Consider the following 23,738-nt stretch of genomic DNA (forward strand, 5'->3'; position numbering starts at 1 on the left):
CCAAGCAAATTGCATCGCTTCAATAATGCTGCTCACAACGACCTTCTCAAGGATAATTAGGGTTGTGCAATTAATGCTAACCCAGCCAATGAAGCCCGTGTCCCTAAAAAATAAAATTTAAAACCCCTTGAAGCATCTTGGATCATTCTGTTGCTTTCAAGGTGTTTTATAAATGCATGTCATTGGTGTTGTTGTAGTTCATACTAAGAGAAGGGTGACACTTAAAGGTAGCAACCTCTCCTTCAGATAATCAAAAGATGTTCCTTTTGCTCCTGTAGTAGCACTGGTGCAATGATTATTTGAATGCGTCTGAAAAATCTGAAAGCTGTGTCAGCATTTCCCTGGAGTGCTAGTGCAATGATAAAATTTGTAAAATACTGCATACTCAGAGACAGGTGGGGTTGGTTGCAGGGGGAGGTGGGAGATAAATGAAGGGGGGAAAAGACCGACTGCTCCCTGGAGGACACTGCTTTTGCAGCATTGCGGTAAGGTCAGAGGGTACTTAACTCATTTCATCACAGAAGAAAGGTGGGAGGAGCCTGTGTTTTGTACAGCTTCTCATCTTATGTGATTAAAGCTCTTTCAGACAATGTTTGAATATATTTATACACAGGATATTATTTAGAAGCTTATTGTTGCAAACATAAAGCCTGAAACCTGTCAGCAATCCCATCCTCACAATAAAATAATTATTGCAGGATATACTGGGGAAAGATCCTGTGTTCTAGATCACTATTATAGGCAAAAAAACTGTTTCACTCCACCATCTCAAAAGAACACTGGCTAATAACAATTCTGACCTTTTTCAAATCTCCATTTTATATCATTCATTAATTGGAGGCCAGACCTTCAGCCATCTGAACCCCAAATTGTGGAATTCTCTCCCGAAAGTGCTCGACTTTTCCCTTCATTTTGTAAGGCCTACCTCTTTAAATAAGCTCCTAATCACCTGTCCTAATATCTCCTTAAATGGTTTAAGTGTTGGACTTTGTCTGATTTATGTGCCTGTGAAGCACCTTGCAGCTTTACTAGAAATGCAGGTTGTTATTATATAGTTGTTAACCTGAATGCCTGTTGAGGAGAGGCATCCAGGAGCATTGAATATAAAAAAAAACAGACAGCGAGAGCTTCATTTTAAAATGGAACGATACTTTCCATTTACAAGTTTGTCACAAGCATTTCTTATTCTGATGTTGAAACATTACCATGATTCATTTAGCCTGTAGTTTTCACCTGTTTCTCACACTTATATTAACATTGTCGGCAAGGGGCTCCTTTAGAATCTCAAGGTAGGATGGCTGTGGGAGAAAAGGAGGAAATAAGAAGGCACATTTACATCATCATCACTTCCCCTCAAAGCTACATATAGTTAAAGTCAATTTTCAAATGTTTGCTGCCTATTAGTAGAGTTTAGACAATGCCACTTACCACTAACTATTCTCTGGTACAGACAGAACATTGTATATGGTCCGGTGAAGATCACCTCCACCCCTGTTTTTTTTCTATCAGGATTCTTCCTACAAGAGACATCATGTGTCTATAACATGCAAGCCATGGCAACATACCAATATGTAAATAATAATCTGCCCTCTGCGGTGGCCAAACTTAGCCGATTTACTTCCATTTACTCCTTTCACTCCCTGGCCAGTGTCAAATTGTTCATGGTTATGATATGTTACTTGATTGCAAGCTAAGCAACTGATCCCTTCTCCATCACAAAGGCCACCTACATTTAGTATTGTAATAAATCATTTCAACTGTACTTCAGCCCTTGGCAGACTCATTTATTTGTGTGATTTCCTGACCAACCTCACTTTATACAAAACTCTGCTCCCCATATCCTATGTGCAACCAAGTTTCATCACTCATTGCACTGAGTTTGTTGACTTAGATAGATATATGCTCCCCAGTGCCTCCAATTTAAATACTCTTCCTCATTTAAACCTTTCATTGCTCTGTCCTTTCTTACCTTTATGATTTTTAACAGCTTTGTAACCCTCATCTCTACATTCCTTCAATTCTGGCTTCTTTTACAACCTCAAATCATTAGCTCAAAATTGGCACCCATGCCTTCAGCCATCTAAGCTCGAAACTTGTTTCCCTAAACTTTTCCGACTCTCTATCTTCCTATTCAGCTTGGAGATTCCCCTCAAAAGCCATCTATCTTTACAAAGTGTTTGGTCATCATTTCTAATACTCTCACCCTTTACTTGGATCCATTGATGTTAATCAAGTCTTTGCTTAAGATAATTATGCCACAATTATATAAATGGATGTTGACTTTCTGTGTGCTGTTCTGTGCCAGTATGCTAACGAAATTGAATTCATGTTCTCGTTTGCCCCTAGATGCTTCTGACAGTCACTTTCTGTCTCACTTACATCTATGAGTCTCTCATGCATGCTTTCATACTAATACATACTCAGCTCCTGTCTTTTCATATGCCCACACACAAGTTTCCGAGAAAGGGAATTTATGTTAGCGAATATTTGGATATAGGATTTTATAACAGCTTTATATATAGTATTCAGATAGTGGAATTACATTGGCTGTACAGAAATGAGAATCGAACCTTCCATAAATTGCACCAGCCCTGGAGACAGAAGAAGATTAGTCTCAACACATGACTGATTTCTTTTATGGCTTGTGGATTTATGTGTAGTTACACAGACAGAGCTATTTTCATCAATATTTAATTTTCCACCTTAGAAAATACTGCAAGTATTTTGCTCAAATGAGTCATGACTGGAGCAGGAAAACTGAGATCTTGTCAGACTCCTTGTCTGACCAAGGGCAGCATCTCCAGACCTCATAACAAACTTTGTCCATTTTACATTGCTGTTACCCCTGTCCCTGGCAACTGTTTCATGTTAAACCAGACTTAAAGAAATGAATTGTCAGCTTGAATAGAAATACATAACCTGATGTTCATTTCAGAGACATGTTTGCAAGGTTATCAAGATTGGGAGCCTGAATATTCGTAAATATTGTATTCTGTAAGGACAAGAAACTAGTGTTGGAATGGCTCTGTTAATGAAGGGTGATATTAGTTCAGAAGAGCAAGATGTAAGATCAGTTGGGGTAAAGATAGCAAATATCAAAAATAAGAAATCAGTTGTGGGAGTAGCTTACAGGCCTCAAAACAGTAGCTACATTCAGTGAGAGTACACTGGTAGAAATGATGCAGAGATCTTCCAGTTTACACTTGGAGAATTGATGAACTCCCAAAGATGAACAGCAGAACCACTTGGAAGTTCCTGCAGGAATTGCTCATAGTTGCCCAGAAGTTTAAGCATCTGATAGGCAAATCCCTGATTTTGTGCTAATGTCTCACAATGATTTACAATAATTTGTTTTTAAAAGTCCAGGACTTGTTCCACAGTACTTGGTTGAAAACAATCCTTTTCCTATTTTAGTCCACAGATCAAAATAAAGTAAAGTAACAAAATATGATCTTTGCAGTATTGGATTCATATCTCAATGAATGTCACTCTGTGTGTAACCTAGACCCCAGTTTAACTCATTGTCTGAGTTAGGACCCTTACACTGGAAAGATTCAGTGTATGTGTTTGAGACCATCGCTACAGTATGTTTACGTGTGACCTATACCTTACTGGGGTACCCTGTCTGTGGTGGAACTGTACCCAACTGAGAATCAGTGTGTATGGACCTGTATCCTAGTGAGAGTCAGTATGTAAAAACTGAAAGAATGGCAGATGCTGTAAATCAGAAACAAAAACAGAAGTTGCTGGAAAAGCTCAGCAGGTCTGGCAAGATATGTGAAGAGAAATCAGAGTTAATGTTTCGTGTCTGGTGACCCTTCCTCAGAACTCAGTCAGTATGTGTACGACCTGTACCCTCAGTGTGAATCAGTGTGTGTGGGACCAATACTCCAGTGAGAGTCAGTGTGTGTGTGAAACCTGTACCCCAGTGACAGTGAGTGCCCAAGATTTCTGTATTCCAGGATAATGTTGATCTTCAGAAACTAACTTTGCTGATAAATGTATTTCCATGGAACAAAAAATGCCAAAAAGCATGTGTTTGGTTTTGAAGTGGCAAGTTCTCAATATGGGCTTGCATTAGGAGAAAATTGATCAGTGATTAAAGTACTCAACTGTCGTGGAGTCCACGGCTGAGTTCAGACGAACCTGACAATCTGAAATAAAAGCCAGCCGCTCATTGAGTGCTTTACTGCCAACTCCTGCTGTTAGCAACATCCAGCTGGATTCAAAACCTTTCTAATCTTGTCACAAAGCCAAGGTGGATGTGGTATTTTACATGGCTATACTTATGCCAGGCGCATGTGGTGTATCTGTATCATTGAAGCTATTGAACTATAAAGGAAATATTGTTGGTTTTTGCAATGGAAGTAAACGCAGCTTAACCTAATATTGGCCATGTTTTTATCTGAGGCAAACATGCACACTTGGTTAGTATGTTATACCCTGACAAAACATACTGGAACCTAGATTTTCATTTGCTATGGAAACTTCCAATCAAGTGATACATTTACTCAATTTTGTTCTTTTGGCCCTTAGTCTGCTCCCTGCTTAAACCTTGCACTGTCTCTGGAAGTTTTCACTGTAATCAGTGACAACACAAGCCCTCCCCATTTTCTGATTTCATGCTATATATTATCCCCATATTCACAGTCACCTTATTGATCAATTCAGTGTCAGGGCACAATTACATGAATCAATAATAAGTTCTGTTTTCCATCTGAGGCTTTATTTTGTTAAGACCTCATTAAGGAAAGATTCCTTCTGGAGAAAAATTGTACCCTAGAGAAAAAACAGACGGGGAACTGGCAGCAGCAGAAGAGTCACTCAGCGCCAGTAGTGACAGTTCATTGTAGATCACACCATAATCGCTGCTGACTTGCATCAGGAAAGGCTGATAGACCAGGCAGCTACTAAACAATGCTGAGCTTTGCGTTATTTTTCTCTCATATTGTCACTCCTAACGTCTGTCTCCTTTTTCAAAATTTCCTAAATACTGGAGATTCCCATTAGATTGAAAAATATATTCAAGAAAGGAGGGAGGAAGAAAGCAGAAGAATATAGGTCAGTTTGGTTTAATATCAGTCTGAGGGAAATTGTTGGAATCTGGTATTAAAGAGACTATCATGAGGCATTTAAGAAATCAGTAGCGTCAACAAAGTTTTGTGAAGGGAACTCGTGCTTGACTAATTTATTTGAGGAAGTAACAAACCATACGGACAAAGTGGAACCTGGGGACATGATGTAATTAGATTTCCTGAAGCTCTTTGATAATATGCCACATAAAAGGTTACTGCACAGCATAGAAGTTTGTGGCATATGTTTTGGTATGGATTTGATAGCTTGCAGTAAACAGAAATTTAAGAAGAATTCATCATTTAGGTTTGCAAGATACAATGAGGAGGGTGCCACGGGGATCAATACTGAGCCCGCATCTATTTACAATTTATATCAATGGCTTGGATGAAGGGATCAAATATGCAGTTGCTAAATTTGCTGATGGCATAAAGATAGGTAGGAAGATAGAATGTTAAGAAGACATAAGGAAGCCGAAAAGAGATAGAGATTTGGCAATTGGAATATAATGTGGGAAAATGTGAAATTCTCCATTTTGGCAGGAAGAACAGGAAAGCAGTATCTTATTTAAGTGGAGAGAGATTGAAGAACTCTGACTAATCTGATTGTCTCGATAGATGTATCACAAAAGGTTAATATGCAGGTAAAACAAGTGATTAGGTGAGTGAAAGGCAGCCTCATTGAAACATATAAGATTATTAGTAGACATGAGAAGTTGATGCTGAAAGGCTACTTCCCCTTGTTAGAAAGTCTAGAACCAGAGAGCATAATCTCAAAGTAAAACGTCATTTGTTTAATACAGAGATGAAAAGAATTGTTTTCTTTGAGGAGAGGGAATCCGTGGAATTCATTAGAGCAGAGGGCTGTAGAGGCTAAGTAGTTAAATATATTCAGGGCTGAGGTATACAGTTTTTTTTAATGTGTGGGAATCGAGAATTGGGGAAAAGCAGAAAAGCAAAGTTGAGGATTAGCCATGATTTCATTGAACGGTGGAACAGACTCAATGGGCCGAATGACCTATTTCTGCTCCAAATCTTACCTTCTTTCTTCTACTTCTATTCCTCACTTTATGTGTGTGTCTCTCTCTCTCTCTCTCTCTCTCTCTCTCTGACTGATTATTTTTCTTGATCTCTGGCTATTTAAATGTGCAAACTGGGTATTCCACTGAACATTTGTTGGTGTTGTGACATGGAATTAAAACAGCTTTAAGGAAATGTTCAGATTCTTTCCCCATTCCTGTAATCCATTCACTTCTCAAGACAGTAACTGAGTGATCATTTTCAGGCTCTGAATACACAACTCACAGAGAGAAAAATCAGAGACCCCAGGGGTTAACAATGCAAGCTCTGTAGCAATGTAAACTTATTTTCTTATTTAGCCAGGAGATTCGGTAAACTAATGTCACGATCTGATTTGTAAAACTTTACTGAATACTTTTAGATCATATTTGATATTTGCAATCCTGCAAAAGCTACATCTTGCAGTACGGTGTTGATCTGCTAAAACACGTATCTGACAGATACACAAACACATTTCATATGAACAAAACAATGAGAAAACCTCACAGGAGCTTCGTATTGTGTAGAATGGAGTGCCCGCCTCATAGAGACACAACTCATTTGAGACAAGTTGGGCGTTATTTAGCAAGGACAAAGCTTAGGAATGTCCATGCAAATGTACAAAAACAGAAGTTTAACCCTCCGAAAATATACAGCTTAGAAACAGTTTGCTGATGAACACACCAAAGTGGTCTGGCTATAATTCCCAACCCACCTCCCCCAACCATCCTTGTAGTGTTTTGCTTACAGGCTCCATAATGTTTCAAAAATCCAATGTCTTCATGCTTTTCTTGATATCATATGGGGTGAATGGGATTGACTGAAGAATGACTTTTGTTGGGAACCATCAGAGGAAGCTGAGATGGGGATCATCCATTCAAAACTGGTCAGCCTTGTCTTTTGGATTAACATGCTGGTCTCCTCAAACATGTTACTAGTGCCACCTCCTCCTCTTTTAGTTAGTCATTTAATTATCCACCACCAATTCACAACTGGATGTGGAAGGACAGTTCACTGTGGAATCGTTTCTGCTGCTTCTCATGCTTGGCATGCAAATAGTCCTGTATTGTAGCTTCAGCAAGTTCACACATCAGCCTTTGCGATGTTTGGTGATTCTACTAACATGCTGACACCTAAACTGCTTGTTAAACCAGATTGGTCCCTAGTTTGAGGATAAGGGAAGAGTGAAATATTTGTAAAGGAATGCAATTCTTTTTACTTGTTAATCGGATGTGGGCATTGCTGGCTAGGTCAATGTTTATTACCCATCTTTAATTACCATGGAAATGTTGGTGGTGAGCCACCTTTTTGAGCAGTTGCAGTCCTTGAGGGCTAGGTACACCCAAATGCTGTTAGGAAGGAAGTTACAGGGTTTTGATCCAGCTTCAGTGAAAGAACAGGAGTACATTTCCAAGTCGGGATGATCTGTGACTTGGAGGGTGTAGGAGTATGAAACTCCACGACCAGAGACAAAGAATCAGGAGGTAGGCAGGATTCAGGCACGTAGCAAACTTTATTCCCATTCACCTATTCATACAGGAGAGGAGCAAAGATCTTCCCTGAATCTGGGCTTGAGGTGAGAAAGCAGTTGTTCCCTGAATCTTCGGCTCAGATCAGAATAGAGAGCAATGATCCTCTGACTTGTACAGAGTATTACAGTATTTTTATATGTTTTGTGTTATAGTAATCACATACAACATGGTCACTATGTCCATCCCTTATTCTATACATCCAATCCTGTCAAACACCTAATCAATGATGGGCACTACTATGGAGAGCCCCAGGTTCCCATGATCTCATGGTGTTTTACAGACATTGTACTCTCCAGGCCTTGGAATCTTTCTATGCATCCTATTAATTCACGTTCCAAAGTTACTGGTGATATTTCGTCAGACATGTCCCAGACTTGCTTATCTCTAAAGACTGCTTGAATTCTGTTGCCCCTTGTACTCCTTTGCTATCTCTATCAAATTCTGTTACACCTGTTATATTTTCTCTAATTATATGTAAAAGATACAAAAGATAGTTGGTTCGACCTGCTAGAAGATTAAAGTTTTACTGCTACTTCTGCTGTTAGCACTCTTTCACTAATGGGGAAGCTGGGACCTGTACAAGAAGGATGGGTTGCACCTGAACTGGAGGGGCACCCATATCCTGAGTTTTGCTAGAGCTCTTCGGGAGGGATTAAACTAGATTGGCAGCGTGGTGGGAACCTGAGCAACAGGTCAGAGGATGGAGTAGGTAGTGAACAGCAAGATACAGCATGCAGAGAGTCTGTGAAGAGGAATAGGCATTTGATAGGGCAAAGGTGCAGTTAGTGTGATGGGTTGAAGTGTTTTTTTTAATGCAAGGAGTATTAGGAATAACAGAGCAGACAAACTCAGAGCATGGATCAGTACTTGGAATTATGATGTTGTGGCCATTATGGAGACTTGGATATCACAGGGGCAGGAATTGTTGCTGGATGTTCCAGGGTTTAGATGTTTCAACAGGAGTAGGGGAGAAGGTAAAAGAGATGGAAGACTGGCATTGCTAATCAGGGATAATCTCACAGCTGCACAAAGGGAGGTCATCGAGGAGGGTTTGTCAGCAGAGTCAGTCTGGGTGGAAGTCAGAAACAGGAAAGGAGCTGTCACTTTATTGGGAGTTTTCTACACAATCCCCCTCTAATAGCAACAAAGACATGGAGGAGCAGATTTGGAGGCAGATTTTGAAAAGGTGCACAAGGAACAGGATTGTTGTCATGGGTGACTTTAACTTCCCTAACATTGATTGGAACCTCCTTACTTCAAATAGTTTAGATAGAGCAGTTTTTATCCTGTGTGTCCAGGAAGGATTCCTGACTCAATATGCAGATAGGCCGACTAAAGGTGAGGCCATATTGGATTTGGTGCTTGGCAGCGAATCATGTCAGGTGTCAGAGCTCAGTGGGAGAACATTTCAGTGATAGTGAAACTATAACTATAACTTCTTGGAATTATGGAGAGGGATAGGAGCAGAAAGTATGGAAAAGTATTTAATTGGGGGAGGTGAAATTACAATGCTATTAAGCAGGAACTGTGGTGCCTAAAGTAGGAGCAGATGTTCTCAGAGAATTGAATGACAGAAATGTGGAGGTTATTAGGAAGCATTTGCTGATAGTGCTGGACAGGTTGTCCCACTGAGGCAAGGAAGCGATGGTAGGTTGAAGAGGGATGTGGAACATCTAGTCAAGAGGAAGAAGGAAGTTTACTTAAGGTTGAGGAGGTAAGGGTGAGACAGAGCTTTAGAGGGTTAGAAGGTAGCCAGGAAAGAGCTGAAGAATGGACTTAAGAGAGCTGGAAGGGGCCTTAAAAAGCTTAAGCGGGTAGGATTAAGGAAAATCCTAAGGCATTCTACACTTACGTGTGGAACAAGAGGATGGCCAGAGTGAGAGTAGGGCCAATCAGAGATAGTAGAGAGAACTTGCTCCTGGAGTCAGAAGAAGTAGGGGATAAATAAATATCCTCTATAAATATTTTGCTTCAGTATTCACTACTGAGATGGGCCTTGACATTTCTGAGGATAGCATGAAACAGACTGCTATGCTAGAATAGGTTGATGTTAGGAAGGAGGATGTGCTGAAAGGTTTGAAAGTCATGAGGATAGATAAATCCCCTGGGCCAGACAGGATATACCCTAGGTTACTACAGAAAGCGAGGGAAGAGATTGCTGCGCCTTTTGATTTGTAAATATATTTATTAGCAAATTATTTTAATTTTACAAACATATAAAATTATTGAAAAATACAATCAATAACAAATATCAGTATAATAAAAAGAAAAAAAAACACAAATTACAATACAACTACTGTCTACTAACTACTAACCTACCCTATAGTACAAAACAAACCCCAACACTGTGCAAAGTGACACCAAAAAAAAGCAAAAAAAAACACAAAATATAGAACAGCTATGCTTGGCGCAAAACTCCCAAACAAAGGAACTGGAGCATTGTATATATACTTGTATTAACTCAGGAGACCTCCTCCAGGGCCCAAGAGCTTGACAAATCTAATCATCCTGGTTAAACAAACGCCCTGGTTAAGATAACTGACAAATCTATATCCAAATAACTCAATAGGGCTGCCATGTCTTATAAAAATGGTCTGTTGTGTGGTGCACCATGTTTGTAAAAAGGTCCAAGGGAATGTGCTCCATAATTAATTACTGCCATCCCAGCAAGCCTGGTGGGTTCTCAGACACCCAGTTCATCAGAATATTCTTCTGTGCACAGTATGCAAGAATATTAAATAGTTTCTTCCCATGCCCGTCTAAAGATGATAAGTTTGGTAGACCTGAGAGGAGAGATATCGGGTCTACTTTGACTTCAGTCCTCAATACCCTCCCTATCTCTCCCGCCACAGCATTCCAATAAACACGAAGCCTGTGGTATGTCCAGAAGCAATGGGTAAGAGCACCTTCTCTTAGTTTACATTTGGGGCACACTGAAGATGCCCCTTTTTTAAACTTCATCAGATGATCTGGTGCCAGATGAGCCCTATGCAGAAATTTAACTGCGTAGCGCATGTCATATTGCAGATTAAGATCTTTCAAGTATTCTCCCATATGTTCTCCCATGCTTCAGAAGAGATCTCCGCTCCTAGCTCTTGCTCCCAGATCTCACATAACCGGTTAATATCACATTTATGTGGGTTTGAAAAAAAATGAAGTCCCTGCTGGTAGGGTGAAGATATCTCCAAATATCCACCAGCCCCAACTCCTCGCGTAAGTCAACCACCTGCTTGGCCTGTGAAGAAATATTTGGGGCCCATAAGGCAAGTTGTCCACTGTCAGATCCAAAAGACAATTAAAATCCCCCTCTCTAATAATGTGCCGTGTTCCAAAAGCACTCAACTTAGAGAAAGCACTGATGAGAAAGTTGAGGGGATGCGCCAGAGGACAGTAGACATTTAAAATGCCATATTCCTCCCCATGTATCAGGGCTTTGAGTATCACAAACCGTCCCTGCTCATTTTTCACCTGCTCTAATAATGTGAACGGAAGATTTTTCTGGATAAGTACCACCACTCCCCTACTTTTAGTAGTAAAGGATGAAAAGAATACCTGGTCAAAAACCCCCCTGTTGTAATTTCATTAAGATGGGTTTCCTGCAACAAAGTGACATCAACTCTTTCCCTCTTAAGAATAGAAAGCCTTTTTTCCTTTTAACAGGTGAATGGCTTCCCTTAATGTTCCAGGTGCACCATTTAATAAGACACTTAGGAGACCCTTGAACTCCTCGGACGGAGAACCCTGCTTACAAAGCACCAAACACAAGTAAATAAAGACTCATAGAGTCGAAGAACTATATATACAAAAACTACTCTATCATAATTATAAACAAATATTACTACCAAAAAACTATGAAGAAAACCAACTATAAAACCTTGAATGGAAGCCTCTTCCCCCTGCCCATAGGGGGCATTCACCGTACCCATCCCCTCCTTCACAGCTCTTTCAACCCAGACTGTGCCCCAGCCTTAGGCCAGAAAAAAAACAAGGAGATGATCCTTCAATCAATAGAAAAAAGACAAAGTCAGGATGAGCACTCCACCCATCCCTGGCTTCATGTCACCCCTACTTGTGACTAAAAGAGAAACAGAACAAACAAAAAAAAGGGGAAAGACAACAAAGAAATCCACAAAATTTCCCATCAGAAAATCCAGTTATTAAAAAAAAGGAACAAGTTATTCCAAGGTCTTTTCCCCCCTTTCCAAAAAGGAAATTATTAGGGAGAAAGAAAGCAATAGAAAAAAGGAAGGGAAAACATGGGGAAAGGTAGAAAAGAGAACGAGCATTAACCGTATTCTTCAGGCCAAGCCATCTATTTTAAAGTGTGTACAAAGTTTTTATCTTTATCCACTGAGTCAAATGTATAAACTGAGTCCTCGTGGCTGAAATGGAGCACTGCGGGGTATCTCATGGAGTAATGGACGCCCAGGTTCCTCAACCTCTTTGATTACAGCTGCAGAGAAATCCTGGAAAAACATGATTTCTGACCCCTTGTGCAGCAGTGCCTGTGGATCTTTTCCCAGGGATCTGGAAGCTTTGATGACTTTTTGCGTGTCCATATATGAATGGAAGTGCACTAGGACCGAGCGGGAGTGCTGCACCGGCCCTGACCTGTGCACTGTAACCCGATAAGCACTTTCAATCTGCAGCTTGCTGGACTCAATGTGAAGGCCCAAAAACGTTGGCAGCCAGCTTTCAAAGAAGCTGACTAGCTGCTCACCTTCCTCACCTTCAGGGAGCCCGACAATTCAGAGATTTATCCTCCGACCTCCATTTTGAGATTATCGATATGGTCTCGCAAGGCCCGCGCCTCTCGCTCCAGCAGCTGGATCCGACTGGATGAGGACTCCATCACAGCTTCCGAGGCCTTAGTTCAACCCTCCACCTCCTCCAGCCTCTCCCCGAGGCCCTGGATCTCCTGCTCATGCTTTTGCAGTGTGGATGCAATAGGTTGGACCTGGGCCTGAATCACCCCACGGATCTCCTCAATTGCAGCCCCAACTTTCAAAGTAAGTCTCTCAATCGCTGCAGCCAATTCCTGTGAGTCTGTCAGGTCCCCAGGAGGTTCAGGAGAGGTTGCTGCTGCTGCAATCTCTGGTGTGGTAGGTCTATAGGGGAGTGTACTCCCTGCTGTTGCTTGCTCTCTCTTTTTCCCTTTGGCATCCTTACCCCCCTCAAATATTAATAAGTATGTGTTCTGTAAGGTTTTAAACTAATAATTCCACCACATAGGTTGGCTAGGGATGGCAAAAAAACACCAGTATGCCTTGGCTGTTCGACAGAGCTGTCCACAGCAGTTCTACAGAATCGCCGCCATCTTGCCGAGTCCGATTGCTGCGCCTTTAGCAATGATCTTTGCGTCCACACTGTCTACTGGAGTAGTACTAGATGATTGGAAGATGACAAATGTTATTCCATTGTTCAGGAAAGGGAATGGGGCTAATCCTGGGAATTACAGACCAGTCAGTCTTATGTCAGTGTGGGCAAAGTATTGGAGAGAATTCTGAGAGGCAGGATTTATGATTACGTAAAAAACCATACTTTGATGAGAGATAGTCAGCATTGCTTTGTGAGGAGGAGGTCATGCTTCATAAACCTTATTTAATTCTTTTGAGGATGTGACAAAATACATTGATGAAGGTAGAGCAGTGGATATGGTGTACATGGATTTTGGCAAGGTATTTGATAAGGTTTCCCATGGTAGGCTCATTCAGAAAGTAAGCAGGCATGGGATACAGGGAAATCTGGCTGTCTAGATAGAAGACAGAGGGTGGTGGTAGATGGAAAGTATTCAGCCTGAAGCTCGGTGACTACTGATATTCTGCAGGGATCAATTTTGGGACCTCTGCTCTTTGTGATTTTTATAAATGACTTGGATGAGGAAGTGGAAGGGTGGGTTAGTAAGTTTGCTGATGCAATGAAGGTTGGTGGAGTTGTGGATAGTATGGAGGTTGTAAATTGCAATGGGACATTGACAGGATGCAGAACTGGACTGATAAAGTGGAAGGTGGAGTTCAATCTGGAAAAGTATGAAGTGATTCACTTTGCAAGGTCAAATTTGAATGCAGAATACAGGGTTAAAGACAGGATTCTTGGCAGTGTGGAGGAACAGAGGGATCTTATGGTCTATGTCCACACATCCCTCAAAGTTGTCACCCAAGTTGATAGGCTTGTTAAGAAGGTATATTGTGCGTTGGCTTTCTTTAGCAGGGGGATTGAGTTTACGAGCTGCGAGGTTATGCTGCAACTCTGTAGAGCCCTGGTTAGACCACACTTGGAATATTGTGTTCAGTTCTAGTCACATCATTATAGGAAAGATGCATAAGCTTTAGAAAGGGTGCAGAGGAGTCATATCAGGATGCTATCTGGACTGAAGGGCATGACTCATGAAGAAAGGTTGAAGGAGTGAGGGCACTTCTCATTGGAGTAAAGAAGGATGAGAGATGACTTGATTGAGGTGTACAAGATGTTGAGAGGCATAAATAGAGTGGATAGCCAGAGACTTTTTCTAAGAGCAGAATGTCTATCACGAGGGGGCATAATTTTAAGGTAATTGGAGCAAGGTTTAAGGGAGATGTCAGAGATAGGTTCTTTACGCAGAGAGTGGTGGGTGCGTGGAATGCACTGCCAGTGGTGATAGTAGAGTCAGGTACTTTAGGGACATTTAAGCGAATCTTGGATAGATTCATGGATGATAGTAAAATGAAGATTATGCAGGTTAGTCTGATCTTAGGGTAGGATAAAAGGCTGGCACAACATCAGGGGCCAAAGGGCCTGTACTGTGCTGTACTGTTCTATCTTCTATGAATTGTGAACACTTTTTATTGTGAATAATTTCAAAGTCACAACTGCTTGCTACAAAACAACTTTAGCCGTTATTTTCACAGCTGCACGATGAGTTAAGCTGATTGTTTTATGGACTGAGATTTACACCTCTTGTTCTCACTGACGCTGTTCACCCAGTGGGACAACATCCTTTCATTAATAAGGCTTGAATCAATTACTTGTTGTAGTTTAATGAACTTGTTTGATCCTTCAAATTTTTACAAGCCACAATCTCATTAATGCATTTGTGTTTGTCACTGCAAAAATGTTATCATCTTCAATGTTTGTTACAAATTTTCAAACTGTCTGCCCTTGAATATGCCCTGTTCAAAGGTACCATTGTGTTTCACTAAAATGCATTAGCAGGCATTTAATTCTGTTTTAGTTACTTCTCTGCTATTTTGGGACTTTCAAATATAAGCAGTCCTTACAGAGGGGAACTTGTAAGTGGTGGTGTTCCCATGCATCTGCTGCCCTTGTCCTCCTAAATCCAAGAACTCGTGGGGTTTTCAAGTCTGCGACTGCTGATGGTCTACTGTGCCTAATGGATGCTTGGATTGAGCTGCTAGATCAGTTCTGAATCTATCCAATTTAGCAAAATGAACAGTATTGTCAGTGTGAAGCTGGGAGTTTATCTCTACCAGGGCTATCCCGTGTTATTGTCTATTAATACTCTCATGGACAGATGCATCTGCCACTAGTAGATTGGCAAAGGCGAGGTCACGTCCGTTTTCTCTTTATGTTGGTTTGCTCACCACCTGACACAGACCTGGTGTAACAGACACATGCTTCAGGGTTTGAGCAAATGGAATGGGAATATTTGACTCTCAAAGATCTTGCTCTTCATATCTGAACTGGTTTCTCAACTCATTATTACCTGTACCTGTATTTCCCTTTTTAATGAAATACACAGCTCTTGCTGCAATTATACAGGGCCTTGGTGAGACTACACCTAGAGTATTGTGAATAGTTATTGTCTCCTTATCTGAGAAAGAATATTCTTGCTATTGAGGGAGTACAGCCAAGGATTCCTGAGTTGGCAGAACTGATATGTGAGGAGAGGCTGATTCAGTTAGGATTATACTCTGAACTGAAGTTCAGAAGGTTGGGGGAAGATCTTACAGAAATGCACTAAATGCAAGAAGGATATTCCTAAAGGCAGGAGAGTGCAGACGCAGGGGTCACAGCCTAATGACACGAGATAAACCATTTAGGACTGAGATGAGGAGAAATTTCTTCACCCAGAGGGTGGTCAGCCTGCAGAATTCGATACCATAGAAAGCAGTCAAGGCCAAAACAGTGTATGATTTCAAAAGGAATTGGATATAGCACTTGGTGTTGAAGGGATTAAAGGATGTGGGGAAAAAAGCTGGAACAGACTATCAAGTTGGAACATCAGCCATGATCATAATGAGTGATGGAGCAGCCTCGAAGAGCTCAATGATCTACTCCTGCTCCTATTTTCTATTTTTGCAGACATTTTTCTTAAATTATCCTGTACAATTCTGAGTAGAGAACTGCTTGATGAAGGAATTAGAGTCATAGTCATAGAGATGTACAGCATGGAAACAGACCCTTCGGTCCAATCTGTCCATGCCGACCAGATATCCCAACCCAATCTAGTCCCACCTGCCAGCAACCGGCCCATATCCCTCTAAACCCTTCCTTTTCACATACCATCCAAATGCCTTTTAAATGTTGCAATTGTACCAGCCTCCACCACTTCCTCTGGCAGCTCGTTCCATACACGTACAACCCTCTGCGTGAAAAAGTTGCCCCTTAGGTCTCTTTTACATCCTTCCCCTCTCACCCTAAACCTATGCCCACTAGTTCTGGACTCCCTGACCTCAGGGAAAAGACTTTGCCTATTTACCCTATCCATGTCCCTCATAATTTTGTAAACCTCTCTAAGGTCACCCCTCAGTCCCCGACGCTCCAGGGAAAACAGCTCCAGCCTGTTCAGCCTCTCCCTATAGCTCAAATCCTCCAACCCTGGCAACATCCTTGTAAATCTTTTCTGAACCCTTTCAAGTTTCACAACATCTTTCCCATAGGAAGGAGACCAGAATCGCACGCAATATTCCAATAGTGGCTTAACCAATGTCCTGTACAGCTGCAACATGACCTCCCAACTCCTGTACTCAATACTCTGACCAATAAAGGAAAGCATATCAAACGCCTTCTTCACTATCCTATCTACCCACAACTCCACTTTCGAGGAGCTATGAACCTGCACTCCAAGATCTCTTTGTTCAGCAACACTCCCTTGGATCTTACCATTAAGTGTATAAGTCCTGCTAAGATTTGCTTTCTCAAAACGCAGCACCTCACATTTATCTGAATTAAATCTGCCACTTCTCAGCCCTTTGACCCATCTGATCAAGATCCAAATCTAAGGTAACCTTCTTCGCTGTCCACTACCCCTCCAATTTTGGTGTCATCTGCAAACTTACTAACTGTACCTCTTATGCTCGCATTTAATTGTGTAGATATCACACCATCTCAACCCTTTTCCTGTATTAACTCCATCTCTGTTGTAATCAATAAGTAGATCATTCAAATATATTTTGTTACTGCTGCCATTTCTCTAATATGACTGTTAAAGACTTCCTTTTCTATTTCAGTCCCATAATTTGCCAATTTTCAGACTAATTTCCCTGACTAACGTAGCTTTGGAGTGCCAGTCGTACTAACATTATCTGTTCCTTTCTTTGTCTATGGTAAACTTCCCTGCATAATATGCTCCCTGTTTAATTACTGTAACTCCTTCCTTCTCTCTTAAAATATATATTATCCCAATGTTTCTTTTTCAAACCTGTCTTAATTGAAGATTTTCTGTTAATGCCATTAAGTGGAAAATTTGTTGTAAATTCTAGTCAATGTCTGAACCCTGCGTAGTTTTACTGGATTTTAACCTTTTATTTTTGGCTATTTAACAGTTTCCCTTTACTATATTTTAATACCTTTGCTTTATTATTTTTACTATGTATAATCCATGTCATCTTATTTTACCATATCCTGTTTCATGTTAACTGGTCTTCTGTATAAATATTATCCCCATTTATAACTTCCGTGTCTATTAGTTGATTCTGCTGCTTTTATTTTCCCAGACCTCACATCCCCTCTTATTTTTAATTATTTTCCCATATATCAGTTATATGTCAGATGTCTGGGGATTAGTTAGCTCAGTTGGCTGATTTGCGATGCAGTGTGATGCCAACAACATGGGTTCAGTTGAGGTTACCATGATGGAGTCTCCTTCTCAACGTCTCTCCTTGCCTATGGCATGGTGACTATCAGGTTAAGCCACCACCACTTGTCTCTCTCTAAAGAGAGAATAGCTCTATTTTAGATTGGAAGGATGTTGTGAAACTGAAAAAAGGTTCAGAAAAGACTTACAAGGATGTTGCTAGGGTTAGAGGGTTTGAGCCATGGAGAGAGGCTGAATTGGCTGGGGCTGTTTTCCCTGGAGCATCAGAGGCTGAGGGGTAACCTTATAGAGATTTATGAAACCACAAGGGGCATGGATAGGGTAAATAGACAAGGTCTTTTCCCTGGATGGGGCAGTCCAGAACTAGAGGGAATAGGTTTAAGGTGCGAGGGGAAAGATTTAAAAGGGACCTAAGGGGCAACTTTTTCATGCAGAGGGTGGTGCATGTATGGAATGAGCTTCCTGAGGAAATGGTGGAGGTTGATATAATTACAACATTTAAAAGGCATCTGAATGGCTTTATGAATAGAGGGAAATAGACTACGTCCTGGCAAATGGAACTAAGATTAATTTAGGATATTTGGTCAGCATGAACAAGTTGGACTGAAGGGTGTGTCTCTGAGCTTACACCTCATTGACTGTATGATTATGGATGTAGGTTTGCTCACTGAGCTGGAAGGTTCATTTCTAGATGTTTTGTTACCCTACTAAGTAACATCCTCAGTGGGCCTCAGGCGAAGCACTGCTGAAAATTCCTGCTTTCTATTTCAGCATTGCTTCGCCTGAGGCCCACTGATGATGTTACCTAGTAGGGTAACGAAATGTCTGGAAATGAACCTTCCAGCTCAGCGAGCAAACCTACATCCAAAGCCTCAACCTAAGCTACAAATCTTCTCAAAACTCACTAACTGTATGACTATGTAATTTATCTTTGCAGAACTGGTGTCAGCCTCAACAAAATACAATCATTATTCTTGAAAGCACTCTTTTAGTCAATGGTTGGTATCTCAAAGCCTATGTCTTTCCCTACTCTAGCACATGTGGAAGTAATCCTAAAGTTCCAGCATTACAATTCTGGTGTAGAAACCTTTTTAAATCTCTTATACTTATCATGTAAGATTTCAGCCCTTTCTGTCCCCCATTTTATTTATTCTTTCATAGATTGTGAGTCTCACAGGCAAGGCCAATATTTGTTGTTCATACTTAATTATTCATTAATTAATGGTGATGAGAAGCCTTCTTAAACCATTGCTGTCTCTGTGATATATGTATACCCACAATGCTGTTAGACAGGGAGTTTCAGGATTTGGACCCAGTGTCAATGAAGGAATGTCAATATAGTTACAAGACAGGATCATTTACGGCTTGGATAGTATTCCGTTCAAGAGGAAGTGAGGACTGGAGATCAGAGTCGAGAGTGCGGTGCTGGAAAAGCACAGCAGGTCAGGCAGCATCCAAGGAGTAGGAAAATTGACTTTTTGGGCATTAGCCTTTCATTAGGAATGGGATCCCATTCATCAGTTATCCTTGTACTTCTGGGTGGTGTCGTAGTTTTGGAATGTGCTGTTGAAGGATAATTTACCAGTTGCTGTAGGGCATCTTGTCAAAGGTACACACTACTGCCACTGTGCATTAAGGGGAAGGAGGTGAATGTGGTGCCAACTAAACAGTCTTCGGTGTCTTGGATGGTGTCACCCTTCCTGAATGCTGTTGGAATTGCAGTCATACTACACTCCTGACTTTTGCCCTGGAGTTAATGGAAAAGGATTGGAGAGTTATTTACTACAGAATTCCCAATTTATGACCTGCTTGTGTAGCCACAATAGTTTCATGACTATCAAGTTCTTGATCAATGGTAACCCTAAGAAGATTGATAGTGGGGGGGAGTGTTTAGTGATGGTAATGCCATTGAATGTCAGGAGGCAATGATTACATTCTTCTTGTTGGAGATGGCCATTGCTTAACACTAGGATGATATGAATGTTACTTGCCACTTGTCATCCCAAGCTTGAATATCGTGCAAGTCTGGCTGCAATTGGAATTGGACTGCTTCAGTATTTGAGGAGTTGCATATTATGCTGAATGTTAAACTGAATATTATGCAAATAAGAACCACAATCACTGGTTGCATTTCTTCCCCTTGCACAATGTTTATTTGATTTTGTCCTGGGATGTAACAAAGCCTTTGGGATTTTTGGTCTGGGCTGTAATAGTATTACCCTCACTAATTACTGAATCCTCTCTCCTTGCTGCATTTCTGTCTGTCTCTGTCTCTATTGTGTCTCCTTTCAAACCATTTTTTTATTGGTTGAGGCCATTATTAATTGCCTCTGCTCAGAGTCCCAGTACTCCCCACAGGAATCTGGTGTTTGAGAGTGTCAGTTTCTCTCATTGTCCTGTTCTAAATTTCATCACCTTTGGATTGCCACCAATCCTTTCATTTCTTGCTTTCACTCTTCAGTGTGACTTCCACTTAAGATCACTACAGAATCTTCTCTAATGTTTAGTTAGATTGTTTCAATCGACCTCTTGTCTTCTCAGACTTTGAGCATGAGCTTGTGTAAAATAGTGTCATATTTACTTGATTTAACGCCTGATATTGCAAACTTCTACATTTTGCAGTGGATTAATAATTATCCTTTCTTGTGCTAAGTTTTGGGAAGATGCAAATTCTGTTTTCTCTGTTCTCTCACCACTAAAAACAACCTTTTCCTGGCAATTGTTGGAGGCTGAACCAGACTGTTTGCACTCTCTGTGTATGTCATAGAATCATAGAGATGTCCAACACGGAATGGATTTAACCACAAGGTGAACTTCCAGCTCCATATCTGGGACATCATTGAAATTGCCATTTTTCCACATCTCTAGCTTCACTCTGCCTCAGTCCATCTGTCAACACTGAAACTCCCAATCATTATTACTAGACTTGATGACGCTAGTGCCCTTTGCTGGTTTCCTGTATTCTGTGGCCATAACTTTTGAGGTTTTCCGGACTTGTGCTGCCCATGTCCCAACGTGCGCATCTCCTCTGTGTTCCTGACCTGCACTGAACATAGTTAAGCAACAACTCCAATTTTAAAATGTTCATCCTTCTTCTCAAATCTTTCCCTAGCTTTAAGCCTCCTACCTGTGAACCCTGCACCCACAATCTTCTGAAATCTCTGCAGTTCTCTGATCCTGAGAATCCCTGAATCTTTTTTTCAACATCGATAGTGATGCCTTCAACTGCCATTTCCTTTGGCTCTGGAATTCTGTTCTCTCAACCTCACTTTCCTTCTTTAATGCGTTCCTTACAACCTACCTCTTTTACCATTGGTCCTAATGTGGCACCATGTCAGAAATTGGTCATTGTTCTTGTGAAGTGTATTGAATGCATTTATTAAGGTGAAGGCAATCCATAAATGCAAGTTGTTATCCAAGATATAGTTAACTTCTTTGTTCTAATTTATAGTTTATAGTAATCATTTGGAGACTCAACACATTCTTGCCCCTTTGCATCTTATTCTTCAATGTAAAGAGATATTAGGGCCAATGCCAAAAAAAACTTGATCAAGAAAGCAGGTTTTAAGGCATTCGTGTTGCTCCAGTTGTTCTCTGCTCATCCTAATGTGCTCTCGGAATTGAGTAAAACAGGTCTCTGTGGTGTAGAAAATTAAGATATGAGGAAAGAGTCGAGAATGTGGTGCTGGAAAAGCACAGCAGGTCAGGCAGCAACCGAGGAGCAGGAGAATCGATGTTTTGGGCATAAGCCCTGATGAAGAGCATATGCCCAAAACATCGATTTTCCTGCTCCTCAGATGCTGCCTGACCTGCTGTGCTTTTCCAACACCATGCTTTTGGACTCTGATCTCCAACATCTGCAGTCCTGCCTTTCTCCTAGACTCTGTATTGTATATTGAGTGATGGCAATGCACAAACATAAATGATAGGCACTAATTGAGAATTTGTTTTAACTTTGTCTTTTACCAGTAGCACAGATAATATTTGCTCTGTTGATTGTAGATTTCTGTGAGGGGATTGTTTCTGGCTAGGGGCCACAAGCTGATAGGATAAGCATCGTTTATAATATTGCTCATTGGCATTGCTATGGGGGAGGGGAAATCGGGACAAAGCCTTTTAATGATAACCCTTTTGTCTTTACTATGTTTCAGGATGGTTTACTCATTCTACACTATGGACTCGTGCGATCTCAGAAATGATGGTGGATTCTCTCCCATTATCAAACTGTGTTGATTTGGCATCAAACATAATAGAATGGAACACATGTTCTGTGGTCTACTTGGAATTTGCACTGATCAGCTCCAGAGTCACTGGGGTTAGAGTCTGCAGGGCCAGCTTTGAAAGGATGGCCTCTTGGGGATCACTACTGTAATTTGGCAAAACATTACATCCTGTTGGTTACCTTAATCTTATTCACTGAGCCTTGTATTCCTGTTCATACTCTGCAGCTGTTTATGTGCCTGTAGTTTTGCATCCTGCTGAGCTTGTACTACTGTAGGTTACTTAAAATATTTGTATGTGACACCAATATTATCAGACAGCTTTTAACTGCACACAATGTTCATTGAAATGAGCTGTGATATTAGATCCTGGCACTGACCACTACTAACTTAGAACCATAGTAATGTCACCTCTTGACCAACTGTGACACACGACTGCTGACCATTATAATGTCACATGTTATCACTGACTGCTGGGATGTTCTAGTATTGACCACTGTGATGTCATATCTTTTAACTGCCTGCTGTGATGTCACATCTGATACAGATTGGTGATAGTGAGACTGCAGTAACACAAATTATTTGCAGTGACTGGAGCTGATATCAACACTAGGGCCTTTTGCCTTTGTTTAGAGAACTTTGTGCATTTTTTGAACAGTTCAGAAGAGTTTTTAGATATTTTTCACCAGTTTGTTAAATCTTTTGCTGAATAATAAAGTTGGAATGAAGTTGTTTACTATAAGAAAAATGAAAAAAATATATTTTTAAATGAAAGCTTTGATGTGTTCTGTTGTAATTAAGAATTTCAGATATTGTTCCAGTTCTTAATGACCTGAACATTTCTTTTATGAAATGAACGCACCAAGGTGCTTCACAGGAATATCACAAAGCGAAATTAGGGCAGATGACCAAAAGCTACATCAAAGTGGGAGCAATGTCTTAAAAGAGGAAATTGATGAGGAAGGCAGAGTGTTGAGGGAGGGAATTTCAGATCTCAGCTTGTCAGTTGAAGGCATGAACAATGCCAAAAAGCAGTTAAAATCTGGTTCAGTGTTACCAAAGATTCCATCAAATACTGCTAGGGCAGTTGCAGGACTATGTTGGAAACAGAGTAAATTACTGTCTACATTGTCTGTATCTGTACACCAAGCTTTGTCACGGCCAGTGTTTAGCAGGTGAACAGAGGAAACACTTCAAGGATGTCTTCAAAGCCTCCGTAAGACAGTGCTACATCCCCACTTACTCGAGGGAATCTTTAGCCCAAGACTGTCCTAATTTGGAGGTGACACATCCATAAAGGAGATGACCATCTCCAACAAATCCAGATGAAAAGCAGAAGGAGCATGTTGAAACCATTCCTGCTGTGATAGAGGGTGTGGTTCCAGCGTTGGACTATTTTGTCACCTCACACCCACAATACCAGAGTGGAAACGAGTCATCCTTGATACTTGTGCACAAAAAAAACAGAAAGCCAGCACAAAGGTGCAACAATAATCAGAAAGGCTAATGCAATGTTGACCTTCATTTTAAAGGTATTGGAGTATAAGAGTAGGGAAGTCTTCCTGAAACTGTATAAGGTGGTGCTGAGACCACATCTAGAGTAGTCTATACAGTTTTGGTCCCTTTATTTAAGGAAAGTTATTAATTAATTGGAGGCTGTTCAGAGACATTCATTAGGATGATCCTTGTGTGAAGGGATTGTCTTAGGAGCAAAGACTAAACAGGCAGGGACTTTACTCAGTGGAGTTTTGAAGATTGAGAGGTGAAACATATAGGATCCTTAAGAAGCTTGGCAGGTAAATGATGACGGGATGTTTCC

General features: G+C 40.8%; 1 protein-coding gene across 6 annotated transcripts in view; it reads left to right on the plus strand.

Moving 5' to 3' along the window:
• Positions 1-22,636, plus strand: part of pcgf6 (polycomb group ring finger 6) — an 88,928-nt gene extending 66,292 nt beyond the window's left edge. For all 6 annotated transcript variants that reach the window (XR_009645867.1, XM_060842152.1, XM_060842157.1 and 3 more), the window contains one exon: positions 21,851-22,636. Coding sequence is in view for 5 of the 6 variants with exons in the window: in XM_060842152.1 (XP_060698135.1) it covers positions 21,851-21,898 (48 nt within the window). In the remaining variant the exon portion in view is untranslated. The remainder of the gene's footprint in view (positions 1-21,850) is intronic.
• The last annotated feature ends 1,102 nt before the right edge of the window (positions 22,637-23,738 follow it).

The sequence above is a fragment of the Hemiscyllium ocellatum genome, chromosome 22 (genome assembly GCF_020745735.1).
Source record: "Hemiscyllium ocellatum isolate sHemOce1 chromosome 22, sHemOce1.pat.X.cur, whole genome shotgun sequence".
Taxonomy (NCBI): Eukaryota; Metazoa; Chordata; class Chondrichthyes; order Orectolobiformes; family Hemiscylliidae; genus Hemiscyllium; species Hemiscyllium ocellatum.